Source organism: Anticarsia gemmatalis, chromosome 20, assembly GCF_050436995.1.
Source record: "Anticarsia gemmatalis isolate Benzon Research Colony breed Stoneville strain chromosome 20, ilAntGemm2 primary, whole genome shotgun sequence".
Lineage (NCBI taxonomy): Eukaryota > Metazoa > Arthropoda > Insecta > Lepidoptera > Erebidae > Anticarsia > Anticarsia gemmatalis.
Window position 1 is genome coordinate 4967832 of NC_134764.1, and position 28000 is coordinate 4995831.

At 34.3% G+C, this 28000-nt stretch overlaps 1 protein-coding gene across 1 annotated transcript; it reads left to right on the top strand.

Annotated features, from left to right (window-relative positions):
* The first annotated feature begins 1056 nt into the window (after nt 1–1056).
* On the top strand, nt 1057–27942 carry LOC142981747 (uncharacterized). Its single transcript, XM_076127844.1, has 2 exons — nt 1057–1244; nt 26770–27942. Exons 1-2 carry the CDS (start codon nt 1239–1241, stop codon nt 27742–27744), a joined length of 981 nt encoding a protein of 326 aa, XP_075983959.1. The 5' UTR covers nt 1057–1238; the 3' UTR covers nt 27745–27942.
* Nucleotides 27943–28000: the final 58 nt, after the last annotated feature.

Here is a 28000-nt window from a genome sequence, read left to right on the forward strand (position 1 = left end):
TTTTCAATTTAGGTGATTATTTAAACAACTGGCGCGAAGATGACCACATCTGTTTAAAAAAAAGATGTAATGATGAGTAGGTATCGGTTCTTTTGTTTACCTTTCGTTCTAGTAAACTGTAATGTTGTTGGAGCATCTGTAAACATCATTGTTAGAGCGATTGTTGACTTCAAAAGAAATGTGGTGACAATGTGACGGCCTGTTTTCGTTTCACATTCCCAATTCTAGAAGCCATTCAAGACACGGTTTCTTTTAATCAATTGGAACATTTTGTGCTAGAATGTGCTTAGTATTACATTTAAATAGGTATGCAAACTTTTCCTGCCTCCATGGTCTGAGAGGTGGTTAATAAGACTGATGATCTTGAGGTCTTGGGTTCGATTTCCGGATTGAGAAAATACTCTTTAGGGTTATTCTCGTTAATTATAGAATATTCTCAATAGTAGCTTGGAGCTTCGTAAGATGGGACATGCATTATAAATAGCGAATGGATGTATTACGTACCTACTTCTGTGTACAACTTAAACAGGCGTGAAGTGAACTTTTTTAGACTGCCTCCTATATCTAAGTTTTGCGACCCATATTGTTAGGCTTTTCTAATTTCTGATGCAATTAAAGCGTTGTCGGAAATATAATGAGCCCACTATCTGACAAATGGTCTCGCCACTAATTAAGCAGTTATAGTAACTATGCAATGTACGACTGTTTCATACGCATGCTAACAGTATAGGTACATTATACTTATTTACTCCTTTTTTAACCTTGACTTCCTAAATTGATGAAATTCAAATATCGCAGGCTTTTGCATTACTATAATGCCAATTCAGAGGTCGAATGTCGGAAACATATTATAGGTAAAATATCGCACGGATAATTAAAAGCTAAATCAGGTCTTTTCCGTTAATTTAGTTCGCTATCACCGTATAAACTGATATTAATTGTATAATTTTAATATCCAATACCTAGCATTATGCAAGTAGTCTTTAACAACTGTACCTTTAAACCTATCAGCCAATAGCCAGGCTAAAATCGCGGTCGTTTGAGAAAGTTTATTTTTTTTACACGACGCGCGCCAGTCGCCGACCCGCCGCCGCAACGGGCGCATGCGCCTTTTCTGTCAAAATACTAAACAACCGGTTCCGCATTATTATCAGTCTAGTACTAAAATTCTTTTGAAGAAAGTCAGTGTTGAGTGAAATATTTTAATGTCCCACTGAGGAATATTTGGAAAATTCAAAATGAACGTAAGTTTTTCATACCTACTTTCTTATTTTCGCTATTGTTTATCCGATGAGATTTTGTTGAACAGGCTCTTGTTGTGGTCTTTGACTGCAAGTTGCAACAAAATGCATCGTTCAGAAATCGTATTCTTTGTTGGTAATATTCCCTATTAAACCTACTATTGAGAATGTTACACGCAAGAATACTTAATTTAAATTTCAAAAACAATAATTTTAATTTAGTCTTAAATGCAAAAAGGAAATCAACCATTATATTGTTATTCAGCTAAAAAATAATACCAATACCTACTCTTATAGTTGCAGTAATAATAATGATTGAAATAAAAATATCTTTTTTTCGAGTAACTGCAGTAAATCTACACATTGTAGGCATCCAGGTACGCCTTTGGCTTAACCTGAAACATCCCATTAGTTAGGGACTGGTAAACGGTTTTCCAGTTACAGTTTACAGCAGCGCACAATATATTTCCATATTATCATTGAAAATTAAAATTGCTGCGTTATTATTAATTCTATTAATAATTACTTACTCCTAAGTATCTACTTGCATATTTTATAATTTGGTTTTATAATTCTCAACTCATAAAAAGTCATGAAATAAATGCAAATAAAAAATAAAAATTTAGGTAACGTTTATGTTACTTTCGCTACTTTCGTGAAGATTCAATAACTTGTACAAACACATTTTGTCAAAACTTAGTGAAAGGCTTCCTTTGAAGATGTGTAAAAATTAATTACATAAATATTTGTCTCTAGCCTTTTACGAATGATTTGTATGCTTTATGGGTTCTTTTTAGCTGCATCAGTAAACTAAAAGCTGTTTTTATTATCTACGGTATTGCGAACATTAATCATCCCTAAATTATTGTGAATTGAATTCGAAAATTGTGAATCCGTTGTGTGACACTTGCTTATGCCACAGAAATATCATTTCAAATACGACGGTATTAAAAACTTTTTATCACTTTAAATCAAATTATAAACCAAAGAAAGCATTATTTTCATGTAATTAAATTATCAATGTAGTTACTAAGTAAGTGCTTGGTATCGCCATCATACCATGCAAGCGTAACACGTTCAGCCATTAATACATTCTTGATCATATCGATAATAAATAGTTGCAACAAAAGAATCACGGATATGAACTTATGAGGGACAAATAACTACCTTAGCTTCCTTCCACCTAACTTTTAATTAGCACAGATAAAATCTTCGTTACGGTCAGAAAATGAAAATAATGTCAATGTTTACCTTTAAAACACGATTTTCTAACTGTGCAATATGTTGTTAAGATTCTCGTGCATTTATCAGAACAATAAATATAAAAAGTTAGACGTAAACAGACACAGTAGTGAAATCGAGTTGTTCTTAATTATCTACTGTTTTAATTTTATGTTTAATCGGTGGTTCACGAACGTAGCTTGGTTTGAACCACACACGTTTCCATATTCATACTCTAAAATTATTACGTGCCCAGTAAATTATACTAGACTTATACTAGTCTTTAGAAAGCCTTTAAAAAGGCTAGCTTATTCTTCCAATGTTTATCGACGATTAAAGCTCTTAAAGTACAGGCATTATTATAAAAGCAGCAGAACTAGTTTTAAACTATTTATGTCACCTGCCTATGCAGGTCCAAGAAACTTGGCAGACGTTCATCCGTTCTCGCATTTTTTGGAATCTTCTTAAACAGGTTAGTGTGACACTTCTCACCATTGACATACGCACAAATTGTTACTCTAATAATAGAGAAACGAGTATTTAACTTTTAAAAATAGGCTAATATGCGGTGATAAGTGTAGCTAATGAATTTTAAACGCCATCCTAATCTGCGATAAAATTTGACCTTAATTATTTACTTGGACGATTAGCTAAAGCTTTTTAAGATGAAAGCTGGTTTAAAAATTAGATACATTACACACCTTATGATTCGTAACTGATTTCGCAAACCTACATATCATTGAGCGAGTTGACTGCACACCGAGTAAACACATAAAATTATAACTTTGCATTGAATCGATTAACATCGATAACTCTCATAAAAAGTTGCTGCTTTTTCCTCACTATGCTCTAACTACCGTTTTTACTTTCACACGTAAATCAAATTGAATATCGAACGTCATGTAATTCGGACATTTAGATACAAGCTGATATTGTTGCGGCCGGCCAATACTTATCGTTTCTGCTGTTATGGCCATGTGAGCAATATTTCTTTTCCATTTCACAAATTGTATAGCTTAAAATCGTCAGTGGCTTTGTTCGGACGTAATGGTTCTCAGTAGTTGCTTTCTTCGCACTTTCTTCTATAATCATACCACACGTTTTTATTTTAGTAGATAAGGAAACGAAACCTGAATACCTGAATAGAATACTGAAACAACGTAAACGAGTGTCTATGAAGTAAAACGCTAAATGCTAGAAACTATGCAGAGTATGAAAGTCCATATAAAAAAACTGTAAATATTCTTCTGCATGTAAGTTAGTAGATATTATCAAAAGATCTAGTTCATCATAATTATTAGCTACTTCTATCTTAAATACCAAACTTGTTTTCACGATATCAATACAAGAATGAGTCAGTTCATTAGAATGCTAATGATGAACTTTTAAGTTAAAATGTTATGTATAGACGAGGCATGACTAGGCTGAGGCTCTTTTATAAAGATTATATGCCTTATACTCTACATCTTAAATTTAATCCTTAATTTAAATGTTACTTTAATTAGTGCCACACACAAATGTGAGTTGGTATTGACACTGCACACTGTCACGACTTATAAATCAAAAAATAATTCCTGACGAACATAAGTCTTTCCATTCCATTCGTAATAGAAGTTGTCAGAAGCTGTAACTATGATTCATTTTCTTTATCGATATCACTTAATAAAGATTCTACTAATTCTTAAACGTCTATCATCACGTTTTAATAAATTTGTAGTAGGAGCACGTACTAATATGATAACAATTTTAAACTTATCATAATAATCTTCTGCAATTACGTAAGATCGACACTGTGTTAGAAAAACGTCTATTCTGTATTTTACTACTGCTAAAGTGCTTACTCAAGATTTTTACCATCTTAGATTAATACTTAGTGCTGCCATGCCATGAACCTCCGAAGGCATTAAAAAAATTACATAATTGTTTGTGTTATAATTAATTACCTATACCTACGTATCTCCATTAAATTTTGTTTCCATGGGAATAAATACAACGATTAATTGGCAAAGAAAATTAACATAATTGATTAAGTTAAAGTTGGTTATTCGAAAGCAATAATATTCCGAATCTAAAATTAGTGTCAATAAAGGTCTTAACACTTTCTTTCTAAATAGTTAGTTCGCTGTTTAAATTAGTCGATTAATAACTCACCGCGAATCGGAATAATTAAAAAAACATTTGTTTTTTTTTGCTATTATTAGATACGGTTATTATGCAGTAATGACCTATTTTAATACAAGTTACTTTCAAAGGATGTTAAAGATGACTCACTCGTTCACGAATGTCAAGCGTTTTGTTACTTCCGAGAACCCTCGGGACAGGTCATATGAGGTCATTCCGGAATAACAGGACAACAAGGAAATGAAGAAATAAGTATGTATAATATTTCAATAGGTATAAGGAGATAGATAAGTAACAACTTTTCTTTCGGACACGCAATCTAAGTATTAAAGCATTTTTAATTTCTTTGGACTAAGAAAATGAAAATATTCTCTTAACATTTATAACATTTAGGGATAGTCTCACGGCTTATGGATTACCCATCAGATAGAGAAAGAAACAGGTAATTTAGGGGAACTGTATTATTTAAGTTAACCAAATACCGATTTTTATCCAGAAATAGTGAAACCGGCTCTTAGGTTTGTTTATTGGCTGTAAAACTGACTTTGTACCAGTCTGCTACCAGTTTGCTACTTTTAACCTACCTAAGTACTTTATAAGTAGCTAAATGATTACCAACTTGTAACGGTCAATTAAGTTCTAAAAACCTCGAAACCTATTGCATTGTAAACTGTTAGGTCACACACAGCAACAAATATTTCACAAAAACAATCAGTTTTTTAATACCTGTCCATCTTTTCAACAGACATGTTGGCAAAGATCTATTATAGTTATGCATGGTTATACTGTGTTATACAAAATACATGTAATGTAAGAAAAACTTTGTAATTTGGGAAGTGAATACTTCGCGCTCAATCGACTACGAAGTCGATTAAATTCGCAATAATTATGTGAGCGAGTCGATTGCCATAAATTAATTAACTTGGCTTACTTTAAACCGTAAGTCGATTAACACAAATACAAGCAAACTAATGATCTGAATTTAAGTGAGAATATTGCAATGTTAACAATTTATAGCTTTTTTATTTAAAAATTGTGTACTTAAAATTAAAAAACTTTGTTTATAAAGTGCTAATAATTTGTGTCCAAAACATGATGTTTCTTGAAAGTGAGTATCGATAATCTAGATTTTAGTTCGAAAACTCTTGTATAAATTGCGTATTATTAAGTATTCTTGTAAGTTGCACCAGAAAACGCCGATTTCCTCCAGTCCCATCAATGCTTATTACTCCATTAATGCTAATGTTATAAACCGTTAATTCCCCTCATTAATTACTTAGAATTCTTTTGGTAAATTTATCGCCCCAACACGGAAGATATAAAGTGTGAATGGAAGGAGTTTTTGCGTTCAATAAGTGGCAGCCTTCAGTAATGTGTAATACTTTAACTGCACGTTTGGCGCAGTGGTTTAAGCGGTCACCTCGCCGCAACAACCGTAGCGCCGCGTGTGGTGGGTTCGAATCCCACCCGGGACAAATCTTTGTGTGATGAGCATGAGTATTTGTTCTGAGCCTGGATGTTAATGTATCTATATAAGTATGTATTTAGAAATATATAAGTATGTTTATCAGTTATTTGGTTACCATAGTACAAGCTCTGCTTAGTTTGGAATCAAATGACCGTGTGTGAGTTGTCCAATAATTTTTTTTTTTTATTTTTATAATTTTTTTATACTTTATTGAACCACGTTGAACGCGCGAATGCGATGGGAAAACGGATATGTTACATAGTATGACTAGAACTTGTGACTCACAGCTTATAAAAAGCCTTTGAACTTTAGCTTAGGGCTTTGTGTGAGCATTAATTGACACTTTTGGGCAAGATATCGTCATGAAAAATGTTAGAGTTATAGATATAAGGAATAGTCTCTAAGTCTCTATGTATCTACTTGCAAAGTAGCTCTTATGATTTACCCTCTTATTCATAAAAATATATGAAGTTAAGAGTTTTGATTCTTTCACTCCTTAGCGAAATGAAAAAGAGAAAACATATTATAGTAGGTAGTTCTTTAACTTAAATGGGTTTATGAATAAGAGTGTTAAGCTTAAATTTTATAAGGTGTAGATTTAAGGCTAACTCGAAATGTTGAAGAATGAAATGTTACTTTAAAAGTAATTTTTGTTCATATTTGTTTAAATTGGTCAATTTGTTTGGCCAACAATTTATATCCCAAAAACAATAAATGTACAGCTCCAAATAATCTTTCTGTTAGATAGGACTAGTAAAATTAAATTGAATCGTTGTAAGAGATAACCTTGCCTGTAACTATCTTGCTCAACTAAAAGGAATTTAATTAAAATGCTTTCAGATACTTATTCAATTTATTTGCAATCACACGGTAAATGTGCCTACCATATTACTTCGGTTAAATATTGTCATATAAACATTACCAAACTTTAGAAAGCTATAAAAATACTTGCTCCTTCTAGAAATTTAAAAGCTCAAACATGCTTTATTTCACTCGGAAATCGAACTCTGAAGCTCATGCTCGACATTCGTATATACTAAAACTCCCAGACCACAAATACGTGTTTTGTTCTTGGAGAAATTTACTCTATGAATTCTACAAAAACTTACTAAAAATACAGGTGACTACCAAATAAATAAATTAAATCATCACGCACAGGCATCATTTTGTCAGCACAATAGACATTTTAGCTCAAACCTCTAATATACCACAAAGTCGGTGTGGCAAAGTCGTGACCGCTTTGCGTTGAACTTATTGTGATAAATACATTCGGTCTGTACTTGAAATACGCTCGGTAATTCGCATGACATTTCCGTCTGTGGATGACTGTATAAAAGTACACAAAACTAAAGAATTTCGAATATTACTAAGTACTTAATTTAGACACCAAAAGGTAAAGGCAACATGTAAACATCAATTCCGAAGACATTTTATTGTCAGGCAGTGTATGGACATTCTGCTGAAAACCTTATCCGTTGACATTTCACACAAAATACACAACGAAGAAAGGGCCCAACAAAAATAGTTCTTGTTACCCAATTATAAGTCTATTGAGCTCTACCCAGCATCAGGCGTTTCTCATCCATCCAAGTGGTCGGAATTTTTTATCATATTTTCTTCTATTAATGTAAAAATCATGCTTATCATTCTACGCTTTCTAAAGTCGCGTTAAAATTCAGCCTACTCCGTAAGGGGCGAGGTGACGAGACCGTGACATACTTAGACACTGACCTATTGACGAATGTTCAGCAGTATGTTCATAATCGATATTGGCTGATAGCAAACAACAAGTAGCAAAAAGAAAAACTAGACTTAAAAAAAAACAAGTCAACTTTTTAATTTTTACCATAACTTTTTAATTCTATCGTTTTTATTTCAGCATAGCAGCATACCCATTGTGCTTCCAAATTTAAAGTTGACAGATCACAGTCACGATTCAGCTTTTCTTTTACCCGCCGTTTTATTTGACTAGCCATAACGTTGCGGTTCTATTTGTCAATGAATTTAGAGCTAATAGAAAGTTCTTGTCATGATCCCGACTCTATTTAGACATGGTAATGTGACACAGAAGTATTATTTCCATGAACTGTGGCATTATTTCCGTAATTGTTACTGTTAGACGCCTTTATACGGTATTCAAGATTACTTTCACAGATAACTTGTTACGTCTTAGTTGTGGCTATTGTAATGACCTCCTGTCATGTTATGGACGTTATTATCCACAGATCAGAGTGATATCCACATTATAACCACAGTTTATGCACCACAAAGAAAATTTACTCGTGAATAACTTAAGAATGAACTTTTTCCTGCAACTTTAAATAGGAAGTTACTATCACGTTATGTAGGTACCCACTTACCTAATCATTTCCATATTCAATGTTATTTTCTATTAACCATTCCACGCAAAAGTATGTATTAACGGGTAATTTGAAAACATCCTGGCAACACAGGGCTTACGACCTTAAACCTTTCACTTTTGTTTAATTCAAGGGTCTATTTATAGTCGGCGACAAATAAAACTCATTACCATTCATTGATTTGAGATGGTAAACATACAAACATACAATTAATCGGTTGCCGAGCTGCTGAGGTCGCTCACTCCTTGATAGCTTCCGAATACGATCGTGACTCGCATCCTATATCCGATTTCTATTGTTAATGCGAAACCATTGTTAATTTAAGCCTGTGTCTTGATTCTCTTAAAGGTTGTTCGGATTATAGAAGGTACTGTCATTGAGTTATGATTACAGGTGTTTCATATTTCCGCAGTAATAACCTGGTGTTTAGCGACTATATCTTCAGACTGTAGTATAGTCTATTAACCTTGTTGGTAATCGTTGAACGCTTCACGTTTCAGACTTGCACTTATCGGATTAGATATGTATGTACTATGTTCTCCAAATTCTTGATGTTTTGTCGTGATGCGAACCAAAGCCAAATTAGCAATTATCAGCCTACTGCCTGTTAAACATAATCCGTAAAAAAGAAGCATAAGAAATAGATCGTTGAGTAAGTTATAATAAGTAGATATAATCTACTGTCTTAGTCTGTCTCATTACATTATTTTCTTTTGCAATAAAATTCACTAAAATATTTGAATAGAGATAACAATGCAGCAATGGTTGCTGTTTCTTTCGGGCATCCAAAATTCAAATGCTTGAAAATGGAATACTTGGTGTTGCCACTATTGTGGATGTGCACAAATTGTGGGAAAGAGCGGGTCTAGATTTTTATCTTCATGGTCTAAAAATAGGTGTGAAATACGTTGCGTAATTTATTGTTATAGCACATTTGTCCCGCGCTACTAATCAATCTGATACATAATGAATTGTGGGGACAATATAAACTGCAATTTACGTAGTAGTTGTAGTAAAATTTATGTAATAGTTTGATTGTGTTTATTACGCATATAATGACGTTTATATACTTTTGAATACATATATGACGTGACTATAAAAAAACAAATCATAGACATCCGTTTCCACTCGGTACTCGTTTAAAGTCTTTCAATAGTAATTATGACGACACTCTTCCTTTCCTCATTTCCACATGGCCAGTGAGAGTGCCGCATGCAAGGAAACACGAATATCGTATTAGACTGCACTGCCGTGACCGACCGTCACCATTTAATTTTGCAACTACACTGGCTCCTATAATAACATGTATAGGACCTATAATGGATTGCAAAAGTGCACGCGCTATGTTGTCAAGCCTTTCAACCATGCAGTTGACAAACCGTTTCTCTTTTCAAATGAACACACAAAGGACTTTTGGGGTTATTTATACCTTTGCCTGTTCTTAATTTGATTTTGACATTTCTTTTCAACGCTACGTTTCGAATGAAGCGTGCACGACTATATTGGGACTGCCGCGATTCTGTAGTGCGTCGGGGATGTTCGCTGACGCGGGGGTTGACGGCTTCGCAGCTATAATGCGTAAGAGAGCAGCATCCTTGATGCGCAGAGTGCGCGACAGTTCCAACAGCTATCTGCAACTTATTGCCAGAAGAATGGAGGCAGATTGTCCTTTCATGAGGGTATGGATGCAACGGCATGTGTTGCGTTCATAACGATAAACATGTGTATGTATTAATAATGTGTATGTAAAATATGGACTTTGTCTGAAATAAATGATTATTATTATTATTATTATATTTCAATTAGATAAATGACTTCACTCTTTCTTGTCAAAATTATACTTTAATTAATTAATAGTCATTTAAGTTAACTGACAAGTAATTTTTACCGATAGAGGAAGCTTAATGTCAGTGCCTTTTTTATTTTCAATCTTTTTATATTAGCAGTTTCTGTGTTTCTGCAATCCACGCGAAAAATCATCAATTTTTTTATAAGTATACTATATAAGTATATACGATTGTATCAAATGTCTTTAATAAATATTAAGTAGGTACGTAGATAAAGCAATTAATTTGTTCCAATTAAAAAACTCGATACACTTACAAATATGGATAGAAAAAAATGAAAGAAATCGCCGATTTAAATTACATGCTTTCTAGTAGAGTTTTAATATGTAAACAGTAGTTACTCACTCGCAAATACTTATTACATAACTAATCGATTTATTGGCCAGCTTCGAAGGTTGTAATCATAAAACGCATAAAAGTAAGCCGGAACAAAATAATACGTGAAACAGCCTGCTAGTATTTGCATACTATAGAATTATTAAAAAAAAACATTCCTATATTTTTGTTTATGTGCAACTTTCACTTTTTTTTAAACCGGTTTGAACGATTTTTTATCTAAACTTGAACGACCGTGGCCTTAAAACTCGCTAATAAATATTAATTTAACATTTTGACGATAAAATACGTATCGGGTATAGATGGTTAGATAGCCATGTTCACGGACCAATAAGCAATTGATAATTAAATTCAATACACAGCAAAAACTGTGCAGACATTACGTGACTTGCATCTAACTTTATAGTAGATGGAAAACACTGCTGAATCTCATAACAAAAGAGTCCTGACTTAAACAAATCTAAGCTTAATCAAGCAGTCAAAATCTTAATCGTGAATTTTTGAAACGATCCAATCAAAAAATGGCGTTTTATGTTAGTAAGTTATAGACAAAAGGCTAGTTTGAAGACTTATAGGGACGAGTCTCGGATGTTATATCCCATAGACAAAGTGACGCATGAAAGTATCTTATATATTACTAGCTGACCCGCGCAACTTCGCTTGCGTCACATTAGCGCGAGAATGGGTGAAATTTTTCCCCGTTTTTGTAATATTTTTTACTGGTACTCAGTTCCCATTAGTCGTAGCGTGACGATATATCCTTCCTATTCTACAGCCTTCCTCGATAAATGGGCTATATAAGACTGAAAGAATTTTTCAAATGGGACCAGTAGTTCCTGAGATTAGCGTGTTCAAGTTCGCGCAGTTTTTTTTTTTTACTTGATACGCAAATCGATAGACTTACTCAGAAGTGAAAAGTTACTTAAAGCATTTAAGGCAGGAAATAAAAGAATTCTAAGAGATACACTAATGGTGTCTTGCAATAAACAAACTAGATAACTTATCGGTCGCATGCACTGAATATTTTTTAAATGACACATTACGTCTTGACCGAGTAAATTTTACTAATTGTAGTTAGAGATCTAAAAAGAGTGTTAGAAATACAAAATATTATTATTCATTGAATAAAACTTGTAGGGAATATTTAACAAATGGAGACGAAAATACAACCATCTGAGAATCGAACTCGCGACAATCGAATGTTGTGTAATGTCCACCCTAATTATTGAACCAACACAACGTTTTAAAAGGACCTAAGTACAGATACTTAAATCGGCAGTGAAAACAATTTTGTTTTTATGCTCAGCTAGTTATGTGTATCGCCTTAAGCTGTGAGAAGAATGGTCTAACGAATAGAAAATGATGATGACTTTGAAAGCCAACAAGACAAACGAAACTTTAATTTGACTATCCACTTAGTTTACCGCGCGGTAGTTATTGTTATTTATGTGGCTTTTTGTCAACGCCTTAACGAGCAGGAGAAGAAATGATTAAATGTCATAACATAACCTTCAAAATAAAAGTAAAACGACTCTTTATTTAACAAGGTACGCCTATATTCGTTTAAAAAGTGTTGCCTCCTTAATAATACGAAAATTGCTGAGTTTTTTTTGTAAAAACAAATGAAAAATGGTCGTTATTCACAGATTAATTATCTGAGAAACACAAATAAAGACAGAAAAACATATAAGAGATGAGTACATGGCAAATATCCTCCTAATATTTACGAAAGTTGGTGGGGATGTATAGATGTATGCATGTTTGTTAGTCTTTCACGCACAACCTACTTAACTGATTTTCATGAAATTTAGTACGTATATAGTTTATAACCTAGATTAACACATAAAATGCTTATTGCTTCTTTTTCACGAGAATTCTATTCACGCGAACTAAGTCGCGGGCAGGAGCTCGAAAGGTATAAAGTAGTTGTGTAACGAGATAGCCCTAATGGTAGAAAGTAAAATAGTTGTACGATTGTCTTGCGGAAGTGACGAATCTTTGTGAGAAAAATTGTTATAATTTCAGATAAAGTTATTGTTTTAAAAGTTACCGTCACTTCCTGGGAATGTTGACAGTTTTTGTTTGATGAGAAACGGACTGCGTAATGGTTGGTTATGTGGTTATCACGTTGGACTTTATGCACATGCTTTCCTTTGCCTTAATGCAGTGGGTATGTTTCATGTTTAACCGGCGGTTTTTTCATCGTTAGTTTACGGTTTTATGTGTGATTTTTTGTTAGTTTAGTAAAATACCTTTCGTAAATCCATACTAATATTATAAATGCGAAAGTAACTCTGTCTGTCTGTCTGTCTGTCCGTCTGTCTGTCTGTCTGCTACTCAATCACGCCTAAACTACTGAACCAATTTGCATGAAATTTGGTATGGAGATATTTTGATACCCGAGAAAGGACATAGGCTACTTTTTACCCCGGGAAAATGACGCATTTCCCGGGAAAATTCAGGTGGCGATCGAAGTCGCGAATAATCAATGTTATAATGACATTAAATTAACAAAATTCTGTTTTAATGGCGGATATGCCTTAGCGCGACTTTGTTATATTATGAGATATAAATAATTTTAAGAATATTTTTCGTGAAAAAAAAGCATATTTTATATCATCACGCTACGACCAATAGGAGCAGAGTAACAGTAAAAAAGTGTTACAAAAACGTGGAAATTTGTGAATCTGAAAATTCTCTCTTATGTGACGCAAGCGAAGTTGCGCGGGTCAGCTAGTTGTAAATATTTTCGTGTAAGTTAATAAAAATCATGTTCAATTTTGATTTTACAAAAGGAGACCCTTGCCCAGCAGTGGGACAACAATAGGTTAAATGTATTTATTAATCATAAATACGCTCGCACTGTTATCAATAATTAATTAATGAACAATTTCCGCTGATATTTTTAACATTAACTGCCTCTGTGGCGCGGTCGGTAGTATATGCGACTGCGGTGCGAGAGGTCTCGGGTTCGAATCCTGGGTCGGGCCAAAAAGTCTTTTCTGAGATTTTCTGTTAAGAATTTCTTAGAGATTGCCCGGAGTTAGGAAGCTGAGGTCGAAGACCTCCGTGCCTCGGAGAGCACGTAAAGCCGTCGGTCCTGCGCCTGACCTCTTACTGGTCGTGTCGGTTATCCGTCCCACCAAACTATGAGAGTGATGGAATAGAGAGTGTACCTGTGTATTGTGCACACACTTGGACACTATAAACACAGTCCTGCACAGATTGCCAGTTTCAATGAAACTGACCGCCGTAGCCGTATATCGGCTAGGAGGACATTAATTAATTTGCAGCAACAGCAGGTAAATAAATATCGCTAATTTACCGCAATAATTAATTAAGGTGTCAAATCCTCCACTTGTACTTAATTAAAGAATCGTTACTGTTATCTTCACATTGTTTGTAAGCAGACTGCTTTAATTATTAATTTTATTCTTAAATGCTGTAATTAGTGTTACATTCGAGTAAAAGTAACGTATTAGGTATTCGTTTATTTTTGGTTTCTATCATAAATTTATACATATCAATAAAATTTTACTACTGTTAGAGCCAACATTAAATAAAATAGGTTGATTTAAAAAATGGTCTACGTTCAATCAATCGCGTGTTGCCAGTTTTTTTGTTAAGTAGATATTTAATCTCTCAGTTGGTTTCTAAAACAAACGTTAAAACGGTTATTTCCTTTAAAACCGCACATTAAATCTAAGTACATACTTATGCAGTTGATATTTTCTCATGTCGTTAAGCAACTTCATACCGCGGAGAAATCCTTAATGCTAGGTTACTTGCAAACAGCTGCTATGCATCAATTTGTACCGCAACAATCATAGACTCATAAAATTAAGCTTTTTAGTAACTGTAAAAAGAATAAACAATCAATTATTGAAATTAGATCATTCTTCGGTAAATATTGTAGTAACTGGTTAAATAACAGTCACGATAAATCAATTTATCAATTTGTGCTTTTAAACGTGTGAATTGCTAAAACGTGCTAATAGTTATTTTTTTATGTACCTACCTAATCTTTGTTTGCTGTATATAAATTTTACGCTGACAGGTACAAAGTTTGTAATATCAGGTTAAAATAAATCAGTAAAGTAAAAAAACTAATCTCCAATGACAGAAAACCTACTAAAAAACCTATGATATACATATGTAACGTTATGTGTAGTAATATTTACAACGTAACATAATATTATAACTTTTATAATAAACAAAATAATATGTACACGTAGACAAAAAAGGTTTAATTAAAAAACCTAACAACAAGCACTCATGAATATAACATAGAAAAAGCAATTAAGTAATTTCAAAAAGTTTAACTTTCACTTAAACGTCACTTTCGATTTGATTCAGTTGTCAAGAATTAAAAAAGTTATCGTGTTGCTAAATAAAAAATAATAAAAAAAGCAGTTAGGCACGAGCAGTGATCGATTCACCCAGTCGTGTCAAAGTAGACGAAATATCGGATTTATGGCGGCTTCATTCGAAATGCAATAAAACAATTTAAGTAATAGATTTCGCCTTAAATTGTGGGTATTTTTGGTAACGAGCACTTTCTTTTCTTATGGATCGGTATAATAAGACTTGGTACCTTATTTACGTCTACAAAATTAAGGTTAATAGGTAGAATAACTAGGTTTGAATTTGGCACAAGATTTTCCTAAAAATAAAGAAAGCATAGTTTTTGAATCATTGACATTTTGAAAACAGCTTGGATCAAAATTTGTTTTTTATTGTGACTCGCTATAATTATTATTAATTTTGAAGTAGCATTACATTTGTCTATATATTACAAACAATACAAATACGGACACGTTACAGACTACATAATTACATGAAGGAAACAACAATATTTGTGGTTCATATCGATGACAACTGACATTTACTCTAACAAGTACAACACGCTAGGTAACTTCGTACACGCAGCATTTGCTCAACTCACTGTTACAAATTAATTATTTATTCGAGTAACGACAAATGAAATTAGGCATAATATATTATCACTGTTTACACAAATCTTTTGGTACCTAGGGTACATTCTCTAGCTGCTTTGCGCGTTCAGTAAAATATGATTTTAACTATATTACCAATCACGTTATATATTTCAGCAGATAAATTGATAGCCTGTCTTTTTGTTGCTATAATAAAAAAATGCCAAGAGAGCCTTCATTGTCATACATTTTGATCTCACTACCGTGTCAAGTGTAATAAGCCGAAGTCTCGGCGATTTTTATAAGTATTGTGGGCTAGCCGCAACTGTTTTATTTGATTTTCAAGTTGCTTATGTTTTGCAAAAAGTACGATATTGTACAATAACGATAAACACGATGACCCTGTGTCATTTTGATGTCCTTTTCAACTGCCTTGCTCTTATTACAAGGTGGGTAAGTCAGCTTACCCATAAACTTAACGCTATGTAGGACAATACGAACAAGTGTCAACTCTCACTGCAACGTAACTTATCGTAAACGTTACTTTCCGTCCTATATTTGAATTGATATAGATATTTTTGACTGCCTCCGTGGTGCACTGATTATGGTTGTCACGCCACTACTGCTGCGTCGGGAGGACATGGGTTCGATTTCCACACGGAACAATAATTATAATTAGTGAAATCCACAAATACTTGTTTCGGGTCTGGTTATACTTTGTGTCCGTTGTTTGTATGTTTTTTAAGTACCCGCGATACAAGAGCAATTCTTGTGTTTCATAAAAAAATAAACAACATATTTTAAGTACTTTAGCTACTGTAAGAGTTATTGTTTCTCGTATGATATAGCTAACCTTTCTGTCTACTGCAATTGGCTATTGCCCTTGTCAATAAACGACACGATACGATTACGACCACTTTCAGGTAGTCAGTCTATGGCTTTGCCTATCACGGCAGTAAAAACAAAATACATCACGGGTGTCGACGGTTGCAAAGATGTAACTTCAAAATGGATGCTTCTACTTCATAATTATCTATTCAAGTTAGCTATCAGGATGTCAATTGGTATATCATATAACGGTCTTACATGTGCTGGAATTTGCAGTAGGTTAATATGTTCGCTAATTACAGGTTTTTTTACTAATTACTTGGGCACAAGACAGTTAAGAATTATCTTCCAAACAATTTATAGTAATTAGGGCGACGATTCTTAAGAAAGCTTATAGAATCGAACGTAGAGCATTACTAACGATATGCATCCCATCATGCCCTCCCCCGGCTACCTTATTTACTGCAACGCACGTTTAATCATTCTGATTACATAATTACTTGTAAATAAAATAAATAGGTGCATATTTGGTTCATTGATTTTAACTTTTTATCGCAACTCGGTCGCGGTCGTCGTTTATTTTTATCTCCCGTTTCGGTTTGATACCCGATGTTAAAAAATTGAGTGCGAACTTTAACATTACTGTTGAGTAATTCTCAGTAACATTCTAATAGCAGCGACAAATATAGCACAAAGGAAATGAATTGAAGGCAAACCTGAATTCTAGATTATCGAAAGGTACTTATGTTTCATAATTATTGAATGCCTTAGATTAGAACCGCCTACAAGGCAAATCTAGTTTGACGCTAGATTTAATTAAAACTAAGATTGACAGCTTGATCCTGGCTCTTTCTTTAAACGAGGTGAAACTTTAACCGTCTGTGATTAGTCTAGTTTATTACCGTTTATTAAACACACAAATGTCATAGCAGTCAGTCGGTTCTTTTTTATAACCCATTACTGTCCCACTGCAGGGCAAGGGTCTGCTCCCAAACGAGGGGAAGGAGTTAGTTCCGATAAAACAAACACTACTAGACGCGGCATATCGTATATTCAACGCGGCATATCGTATATCGTATATTCGTAATTCAACAAAGAAAGAGATTAGAGCAGAAGCAAGTTAAAGTTTATGTTATACCAGACCAATCTGAGTCAAACCCTATAGTACTTACTTCTAATTCTTTTCAGTTCAGTCAGCGGACTTTAAAACCAAGTCCTGAGTTGAATGAGAAGAAAATTAATAATATAACTCTCTCTACTAAAATAATTAAGTACCTAGCAAAAAAGTACAGCTAACTACCCCCCGGTTTCCGAGTACATTTAGCGGTAGTTTATCTATTCAAAAGCGTTTTTTCTAATTAGTTTAAACACTGTTAAATAGATAAACTAACGCTAAATACACTTCAGAAACCGGGGGTAAATCGAGTAGGAAGTTATGAGACTGCTGTAATTAAAACTGACAGAAACAACTTTTAACAAGTTTAACAGAAACCAAATGGAAATAAATCATGAAACTCAATACAAAACTTTCACCGAGTGTTGGAGGTATTCGTAACGTTTATCTCTCTCAGGACCAGTTACACAGGCCCCGAGGTATTTACTTTCGCTTCACTATTATACACATTTAAGTACTGTATTTATAATTTAAGTACTGTATAGTAGTTTGAACCAGTGACAGAAAGAGCCGACATTGTCTGTAATCACAGGGCGACTCAAACTTTCGACGACAATATCAGTAAGTTGTTCGAAATGAGGCGATTCCGTGCCCATGAACACGTGAAAGAGTTAATGACCGCGGACGACGTTGCCGATATAGGTGAATATTCCAAATAAAAAATATACATAATATGTATATTCTGTTTTTTGCAAGCCCTAATTCCAGGCCGTAATCGTTTAATTACTATTAAAATCGATACCCACAGGACTGATTTAAAAATGACACTACCAACATTCTAAATCAATCAGGCCCAACAGCCGTTGGAGATGGTATTTTCATCGGTAAAAGTCAAAAGATTAGTCTTATACATAAAGTAATAAATAAACACATTGCAAAACGTGTGAAAGCACACGACATTGTCATTTGTGTGACAAAATCGTGTTGACAGTGAGAATACGTGCCGCAAAAACGCGTGTCTGAGCCATCAGTGAAGATTTGTTTGATACGCTTGCAAAATCAACCGTTTAGCTTATCGATTTAGATTTCTCTGTGAGAAAATACAAAATTTACAATAAAAAGACGACATTTTAGCATATTTTTGCTTTACCATGCGATAAATAAACGAACAGCAATTAAGAAATTGTATTTTTGAATCAATCGCATAGATTTTTTTTATTCCCGGGAGTATCCTATGCTATACCTATACTTACTTAGAATTATAGTCCACCAAGCTAAGTACAGATTGCTACTGTTTATATAAATCATCACAAAACCATCAGGTAGATTGAATTAACATTTATTATAGAAAGTATCAAATATACGTATATTACTCGATTAGGTAGACATCATATCAATAATATTCATATCAGACACACTCACTAAATACGTTTCTTGATTACACGCTAGCTTAACGTAATGGTAAATAACATAACAATAGACCGAAAGTTCCGTTGTCCATCTCCCAAGGCGTTTTCACTTTCATTTCAGATTCATTTCACGAAAGCGACGCACGCACGTTTGAATACTAATCGACTTTGGTCAATCACTAGCCGAATGGTCAAGTGGTACCGCCCTATTTCCTTGCAGCATTGTGTTCTTTTTTTTTTATTTGTTAAAATGGCGGGATTTCGTCTTCAATATGTAGGTACAGAAAAAGAATATTTTCAAAGAGGTTTTAAAAAAAAACATTAAGTCTATGATAGGTGTAAAAAGTTTTATTTACATAACTATATTGTTAATGTATGTCAATAATAAATTGTCGCCTAAACTTTTGATTTCATTTGGGTTCAAGTTTATTTTGATTATTTTTTAATAAGTATGTCGTTATGTTTACACTTTTTAAGCAAGCACATGGACGTGGTTTATGTCTGCAAATTAAGGTTTATGCCAAATAATTATTTTTTGTTATTGTTTCCGTTTACATCTATGGAATTGACGGTATGAAACAGATTATTTCTTCCGGTTGCATCGCGATTCATATCATGATTCGTTAGCGGCCTTGTTAAGCCCTTTAAAAATAGTTCAATCAGTTCCTGTTACCGTAACTTTGAACAGACCCGAGTACGTACTGACACAAGATAAATGTTTTTACCATATGGATGGTCGGTAATAGTAGGTTCCTAAATAGATTAAGAAAGGAGGAAATATATTTTTTTACTAATCATTCGTACACGGTCTATTTTGTCTTTACTATACAAGTTGAAGCATTGTATATTGCTTCAACTTGTATAGTAAAGACAAAATAGATTACATGCATAAAACGTTACATAAAATCTCATAAAAATTGAGCAACTTTTCAATGTTTCAGTATTCAGACGTTCCTCTAGTCTATGATGAAATCATGTTAATCTGCGTATGACTATGACGTTACCCCGGAATATTGACCCACAAACATTACTCATAGATATTTATTTTAAAAGCGAATGAATCATTAATTCTTGTGTATAAATATTTAATGTTTATTCTGGTTATTGTTCACCTGACTCAGTAATGGCGTATGCCTCTCACGTACTGGCAGTTGCTAAACCATAAACCAATAACGATTGTTTCAATGTGGCAACGACGTTGTGAAAACAGCCTCAAAATAAATGTTTGCAATGTTTTTATTTCGACTGAAAACCTGTTGTTACAATACTTGAATTTTATGTTTATTCTTATCACTGTTTTATAAACTGAGCTTGTTTATCGTAAAAATATTGCGTTTTCTTAGACATGGTTCTCTCCAAAGTCATAAAGATCCCTTTTTATCTATACTAATATTATAAAGCTGAAGAGTTTGTTTGTTTGTTTGAACGCGCTAATCTCGGAAACTACTGGTCCGATTTGAAAAATTCTTTTAGTGTTAGAAAGCCCATTTATCGAGGAAGGCTATAGGCTATATATCATTACGCTACAACCAATAGGAGCAGAGTACCAGTGCAAAATGTTACAAAAACAGGGAAAATTATGATTCTCTTATGTGACGCAAGCGAAGTTGCGCGGGTCAGCTAGTTTTTTTATAAAAGTTTTAAGTGGCGATATGGATATCGCCGATAGCAAGGAGTCTTTTAGTAGTTAGGGGTTCCTTTTTATAACTGAACTTCAAAATTGATCGTAAAACTCAAAATATCTATAATTTGTATTCATAGACTCTCCTAATTACAAAAGTGCTACTTACGTCTTCAGGCAGCTATCTTCAGATGATGAAACACATCTAATTAGCCAGATGTCTTATAAAAGCTGTGCACGTAATTCTTAGCAAGAGAATGTGCTGAACGTTTTAATTACAAGTTGTCCCCATTACAGGTTCGCAGTTTTCCTCGGTTACCTAAGTTTAATTTATATCTTGGTATGCAGGAAAGTGCGTATCAATTAGTTAGTTGTTTTGTTTACGCAGAATGCAATTAATTATAGAGTTAGTCAAGAAGATTTTCTCATCAACTTTTTGTCGAATTGCACAAATTGCAGGTTGACTACGTTCGCTTGCTGTGGTTACCGTAGTACATTATACTTATTACATCTTTATTTACTAACATTAAATGAAGATTGTTAGTCATAGATATAGTACATATGTACTAATCATACCGAAAAGATTTATGATGTTTAGAAATTTACTCTAAAATCTAGAACATAGTTACAACACGTTCATTTGGTGATTGAGGATATGATCAAGACGGTAGATCGTAAATATCACAACTACTACAATATTCCCAAGACATTCCTGCAACTAGGTATCAAAATTGTATCCTGCAGTGTAAGTATAAATAAAGGAAAATATTCATGATTGATTCTTGGAATAGCTAATACTTATTGCTGCTGAAACGCTGAAACCAACTAACCCCCGGTTTCTGAGAACTTACAGTAGTTTATCTGTTCAATAGCGTTATTTTTTAACCGTTTAACGCTATTGAATAGATAAACTACCGCTAAATGTACCTCTGAAACCAGGTGTGACGTAGGTATTCAGCACCGCCTTTAATCATCAATTGTATTTGACCGACATGAAAGAATATCATTGAAATTGCCTCATTGCAATAAATACAATAAACAAACACACATGACTGTACCACAAAGGATGCAGTTTGCATTCAAACGATTTAAATGAATGGTATTCAGGACCGAGTCCAATTTCATAAAGTAGGTTTATGTAACGCTTTGTTACAGATTAGGCAATAGCTATTGTCATCAATTTGAAATATAAATGGACAAATAACATTATGTTAAAGTAACTATTGGTTTTAATAATTTCTATTATAATTACCAGTTAGGTTGTGAACCCAATTATTAGAAGGAGAGGTATAAGTTAAGGTTAAAGTGCCGCCAAACATGCTGTATTTAGAAGCAAACAAAACGTAGACGCAGTGGAGAGGGCAGTCGATAGACTAGTCTTTTCTATAGACTGATCTACCAATAGGGCGACCGGAGCGCCATAGTCCTCGCCGTTTTTCAGCTGTATCTATTTTCCGGCGAAGATTTTCATAAAAAAACGATTTACTACGATTTTTGTTGTTGTACGGTTGATGTTCAAGTTGTTTGGTGGCACCTGAAAAATGATCACCTGTTCTTTGTCTATTGGAACCATGATGTCTGCAATCTATACCGATTGCACATGGTCGTTAAAATATTAATTGATCTATGTCGCATGCCGACCGTCATATTTTTTCACCAACTTCCTTAAACGTGTGAACTTACCCGTCACGTTAGAATTTCTAAGAGAATTCGAGCACGTAAAGGAAATTCACACGAAAACTTCAATGACCCGCATATTTGTAACTAAGTAACGTGTTAAAAAGTGAAAATTAATGACAAGGTGAAGCTGACAATATGTCACATTCTGTTTGCTTTGAATCAGAAGCTTTTTTGTAAGTGCACTTCAAGGTGGAGCTCATTGTAGAGTATTTGCTTTAAAATGTTTTAGCGAATACGCAAGGCTGTGCAAGAATAAATTATGAATAAGATATTTTATGAAGACCGCCTCTGTAGTGCGGTCGGTTGTGTATGCGACTGCTGATCATGAGTTCTTGGTTCTTCTCAATAGTAGCCCGAAGTTTGGTAACGTGTCCGGTAAATGACAATAGGCTCGCCCCTGTTACATCGGACTGAAATTGTAAATGGCAAGAATTCAGTGTATCTGATACAACTCTGTCTACACAATAGGGTATAACAGGCGTGATATTGTGAATGTGTTTTCTAATAATTCAGCAATTGATAGGGTTCCGCGTCTTGACGCGGTTAATCTACTATCTACGGCCAAAGACTACACATAATGTGCAATTTTATAGCCTCGTAACGCCTCGAAATCTTTATCAAGCACATTCTTTTTTACATTTATCTAACTCATCTTCCTGTTTCCATTCTCACAGTAGCACAGATTACAGAAAGTATACATTATTCAAGCGTTGAGTAGAAACTTAGTGATAAAACCTCTAATGACTGAGTATGAACAGACAATACTGATCTCGTGTAGTTCCCACGGAGATAATAACATATCGGCGCGTTTTAAAACATGAACGACTGGCGGGAGACAATGCGAGTTTGTTATAACTTAAAACAATTGACAAACGTCGGATCGCGGAAGATTTACAGTGATGTGACGTAAAGCCAAAACATACTGAGTAGACAGGGTTGATGAGCTGCAATAGCAGTCAATCACAAGCCTTTTTTTACAATTGATTTTTGTACGATTATATAAATAGAGTGCAGAGGGGAGTGCTTTGTAGGTAGATCTTTGCACAAGATAAAATAGAGACACTGACTCTTGTGTCAATCTTACAGGCATTTAGCTTTGCAGTATAATAAAGACGTTTGTAAGAATTAACCATTTCAAGGCGTCTTCTAATAATTATATTGCCTCTTAATAAATTATAAAGTGTTTTAGTAAAAATATAACTCTACGCACTTAATGTAAAATAGCGTATTAAATTACGAAACGTGAACAACCCGCCACGTCTTACCACTTAGATCTCCCAAACAGTTTACAAGAAGCCTTGCAATTTTACTTTCTCAGGTGAATACGTGTTGCATCACACTTAATTACGAAAGCAAAACATATTTGTTCTACTAAATCATTGTTTTTGGGTCATGGCGTCGATTCGTACGGCTATGGGAAGATTCTGACACAAAGGGTAAGAACAATGTACAATCTGCATGTATTTTGTTTTACTGCTACGAAACAGTGACAATGAAATAAGAATCGGTTTTAACTGGTTCAAAACTTGGTTTATAATTGATAAATGCCATAGATCATCAATTGATATGGTACTAACTTTCGTTGATCGACAGTTATTGACTAATCGACGTTTAACCGCAATCAATGATTAATGAACGATGCGTCAACTGTCATTACTTGGGCTAGACTAGAATTTAAAAAAAAACATATTGAAACAAATAAATATAATTACAATTTAAACTTTCTAGGGTTTGTACGGTCAGATTTTGTTGAACCAGAGAAAACGGCATGCCATTTTAGAAGCTCTACAAATTTTCTCTCATTCGTCGACTAGTGCTAGTAGGTACTCATGGTAATTTCATAGATTTCTCTTTAATACTACGGCTCTACCTCGGTCATAGCATGTTACGACTGCTTACTGCTTAGCATAATTATTACAATAATTTACTATGACGATTATTATTTACTTTAGACACTTACTTTCTCAAAGAAATCTTTTAGCGCCAGTTCAGGATTAAATTTGATCAAAGAAATTGTGAATACTTAGTCTATTAATTTTGGCCTTAATACGTGCTCTATAAATAGACTTGGATCTGTGATGTTTGAGTGATGAGTGTGCCCACTAACTTTTAATAGTTATTCAATTTTACTATGTAGTGGTAAATGATCATCTTTGTGGTCTTTTTCCTCCGAATCCATAAGTATTATGAATACGTAAAGTGTGTAGATACCTATTTATAGCTACATTCTGTTGTGATGGTTCTTGGGTCAAGCTCTCGTACCCTCAATAAACCACTATAGAAATGGTCGTCAACACCCACAATATTCTAAACGAAGGAAAACACAGCCAGTTCTGACCTAGAATTCAAATTCGCTACAAGTCTTTGTAAGCAAATCCGTGAACACACGATTAGAAGATGTTTTATGTAAATGGGTACATTTCTAATTTCTTGAGCGTTCGCCATTGCTAATCAGAACATTAGCGTACGGTCCGTTTGTAACGTAGATCAACTCTGTTCAATGTCACGACCGCATACTTAATTATGTAACGGAATACATAAATACGAATACAATTTAGCGATGTCACTAAAAATGCGTGGCCATAAATATACATTTTTTGTTGCCGTAAAAGGCTTTGTCATAAATAGCGGAATATATTAGTGATTCTATTTTTATATTGATTTTCTATTTTTGAACATAACACGCCTACGCCTTTGGTTAGCTTACGACTGTTTCCAAGGTGTACATAATAATATGCTTTCCCCTTGTTTTTTACCATTAAGTAAGAAACCTAAAAGAACATGTCAAACTGTTTGTCTTTGAGTGTTTCCACGAGTCATAGTCATCATTTCTTGGCATGTACTTAGTGCTTGACTCCAAAACTATAACGACTTTAAAACTAAAAAGTATATAATTCCGTAACAGACTAGAAACTGCATCTAGACAATAGCTATGAATCACGTCACTATTATGATATGCAACAAGATGAACACTTATGTCATAAGCTATTAACATGTCGTTAACCTTACTTACTAAGCGATTTCTGAACGAAACATTGACCGTCATTTTGTACAAGGCGAATTCTACTGCTTTGCTTGCTTTATTTATAAAAGTATGTGTAACATATCAAGAAGAAAATTAATAGGTTTTTAGACACTATGACATACCTACATATTAATATATCTACTCTATCTTACGTTTTGCATACATACCTACATAATATCACACCTTTTTCCCAAAGAGGTAGGCAGAGACAAAAAAACGCTACTTGGCATGATCTTTTATCAATTATAAAGTACCTATCTAGGTACTTTTTATTTGTACAAATTAATGGCTACATTGATCATCTAGGTAATTGTTATTTTTTGCACTATCGCTGTTGTTTTGTTAGGCCTATCGTGCATTCAATGAGATGCTTCTTGTACAAACCCTGTGTTCACAGGCGTGTAACAATTAATGTCAATTGTATGCAGATTTCTATACAATGGACAGCACAAGATTAGTGTATGTTACCATCGTTAAGCCTGAATACTCGTTAATTATGTACTTACTAACATAATTAAGGAGATATCTTTGAAGTTGAGAGCAACGGACATGCGATTTAACCGTTAATTATGCATCTTTACGTTTTAATCACTTCCGTTGCTATTCCATTGGCAATAATTAGAGCAATATATCATATTCACAAAAAGATATCCTCCTAAACTCTTAGATAAAATAAAAAGCAATAAATAAGTTTTAATGCATCTCAACATTCTCGCTACGATAATTTAATCTTAAAACTAGTCTTAAGTAGGTTACTTAACTAAACCAGCCAGTCTCAAGCTAGACAAAAAAAACCATAAACAAATTATAGAATTCAATGGGGCGTAAACATAACCGATTTTCAATTACCACGGATAGCGAAAGTGTCCCATTATTTATGTAAACGAATTTATCTGTGATGTAATATTATGTAATAATAAAATAATAGCATAATAACAGCTGACCGAGACAGTATCATGGATTAAGTATTAGGTACCGTTGAAATTGGTAGTTGTTTTTTTATGAGGCTATGAGTTCGCAGCTATACCTAAAAAAGCTGTACAATTTGGTAATCGATTTTACATATTCATGATCTGCGTGTCTAATGCATACTTAACAAATTTTGCCGTTGACGATCAAACAGGATAAGACTGATAAAGGGCGGTTTGAATGGTTAAAAAGGTTTAAAAAAATGTCTTATTTCCTACCCTATACCAGAAGTGTTGATGTGATTAAAGAGTAAAAATAGATTAGTGATTTTTTTACATCATATTGTCATTTTCGTATTGATTAGTTCGTTTTTAAATAACTACTAAACATAAATAATCCGATTACTTCTAAGTACAAAAATGATGTAATTTTTAATAGACCAATTACTATATTATTGCTACAATTAGTCGCAGCAAAGAAAATCTCAATTATAACACACTTTTATTATTAAAAGCAAACATTATCGTATTTTTACGCTATTTTACGCATTAAACGTTACGTGAAAATCTAAATAAAAATATCTTAAAATACATCGTGTTTCATATTTTTTATTTTACTATCAACACTGGTTAACTTGATTGTATATTTGTTGCAGGTGGTCTGGTGTATAGCAGTACTGGCAGTAACAGCACACTCGGTGACCGGTCACGGCAGACTCATCGAGCCGCCATCCCGCGCCTCCGCCTGGCGCTTCGGCTTCGACACCCCTCACAATTACAATGACCATGAGCTCTATTGCGGCGGCTTCTCACGACAATGGAACAAGAACGATGGCAAGTGCGGCGTCTGTGGAGACGCCTGGGACGCTCCACAACCCAGGGCACACGAACTCGGCGGCCGGTTCGGTAAAGGTGTCATCGTCCGCAAATACGCACCACAGGACACCATCGTCATTAAAGTAGAACTAACAGCCAATCACAATGGCTTCTTTGAGTTCCGCGTTTGCGAGGAACCCAAAGGCACAACACAAGAGTGTCTCGACAAATATGTCCTTAAACTGGACGGAAGAGATTCCACTAAATACTATCCCAAAGATGGTAACAAAGTGTACGAGATGAAGTATAAACTACCCGAAGGTCTAGAGTGTTCCCATTGCGTTATGCAATGGAGATATATTGCTGGCAACAACTGGGGGTCCTGTGGGAACGGGACGGAAGCTGTGGGCTGCGGTCCACAAGAAGAGTTCAGAGCGTGCGCTGACATTGCTATTGGAGAGAAATTCACCACAACTACGAGACGTCCCAGACCAACCTACGTGCCTCCAGGCAGAAGACCAACAGTGCCTACACCAGAAGAGTCTACTGGAAGCTCGTGGTACGGCTTCGTGGTTGCAATTGTCACGTTGCTCGTTGCTATCGGCGTTCTAGCAGGCATCTACCTGTACTACTACAGAGGAGGCATGAGGATTAAGAACCTGTTGAAGTCCAAGGTTCCACCACCGGCGCCCGTGCCCCCGCCGAGACATAAGCGGGCATCTCTGTCAAGAGAATTCCCGCCGGAATTAACGCCGCCTAAAATAGGCAGCATCCCTGACTCAGGGTTTGAAACAGTTGACCTAAGAGCTAAATGATAAGATGAGGCTAATAGTATTTAAGCTAAAAAACCTAAGCTGCCTTTACCTAGTGATAAAAGTCGTGTGTGACTGATTACGTAGTATGTGAGATGTGGCTCCGGCCGTATGTTAGATGATTATCGTAATGATAACTTATAGGCTAATTTTACACTTGTAAATTATAGATATTTATGTTAAATTAAATGTTATAATTTATTTTTGTATTTTATTTCCCTGTGAACATACAGTGCAGTTAGTGAGCACACCATAACAA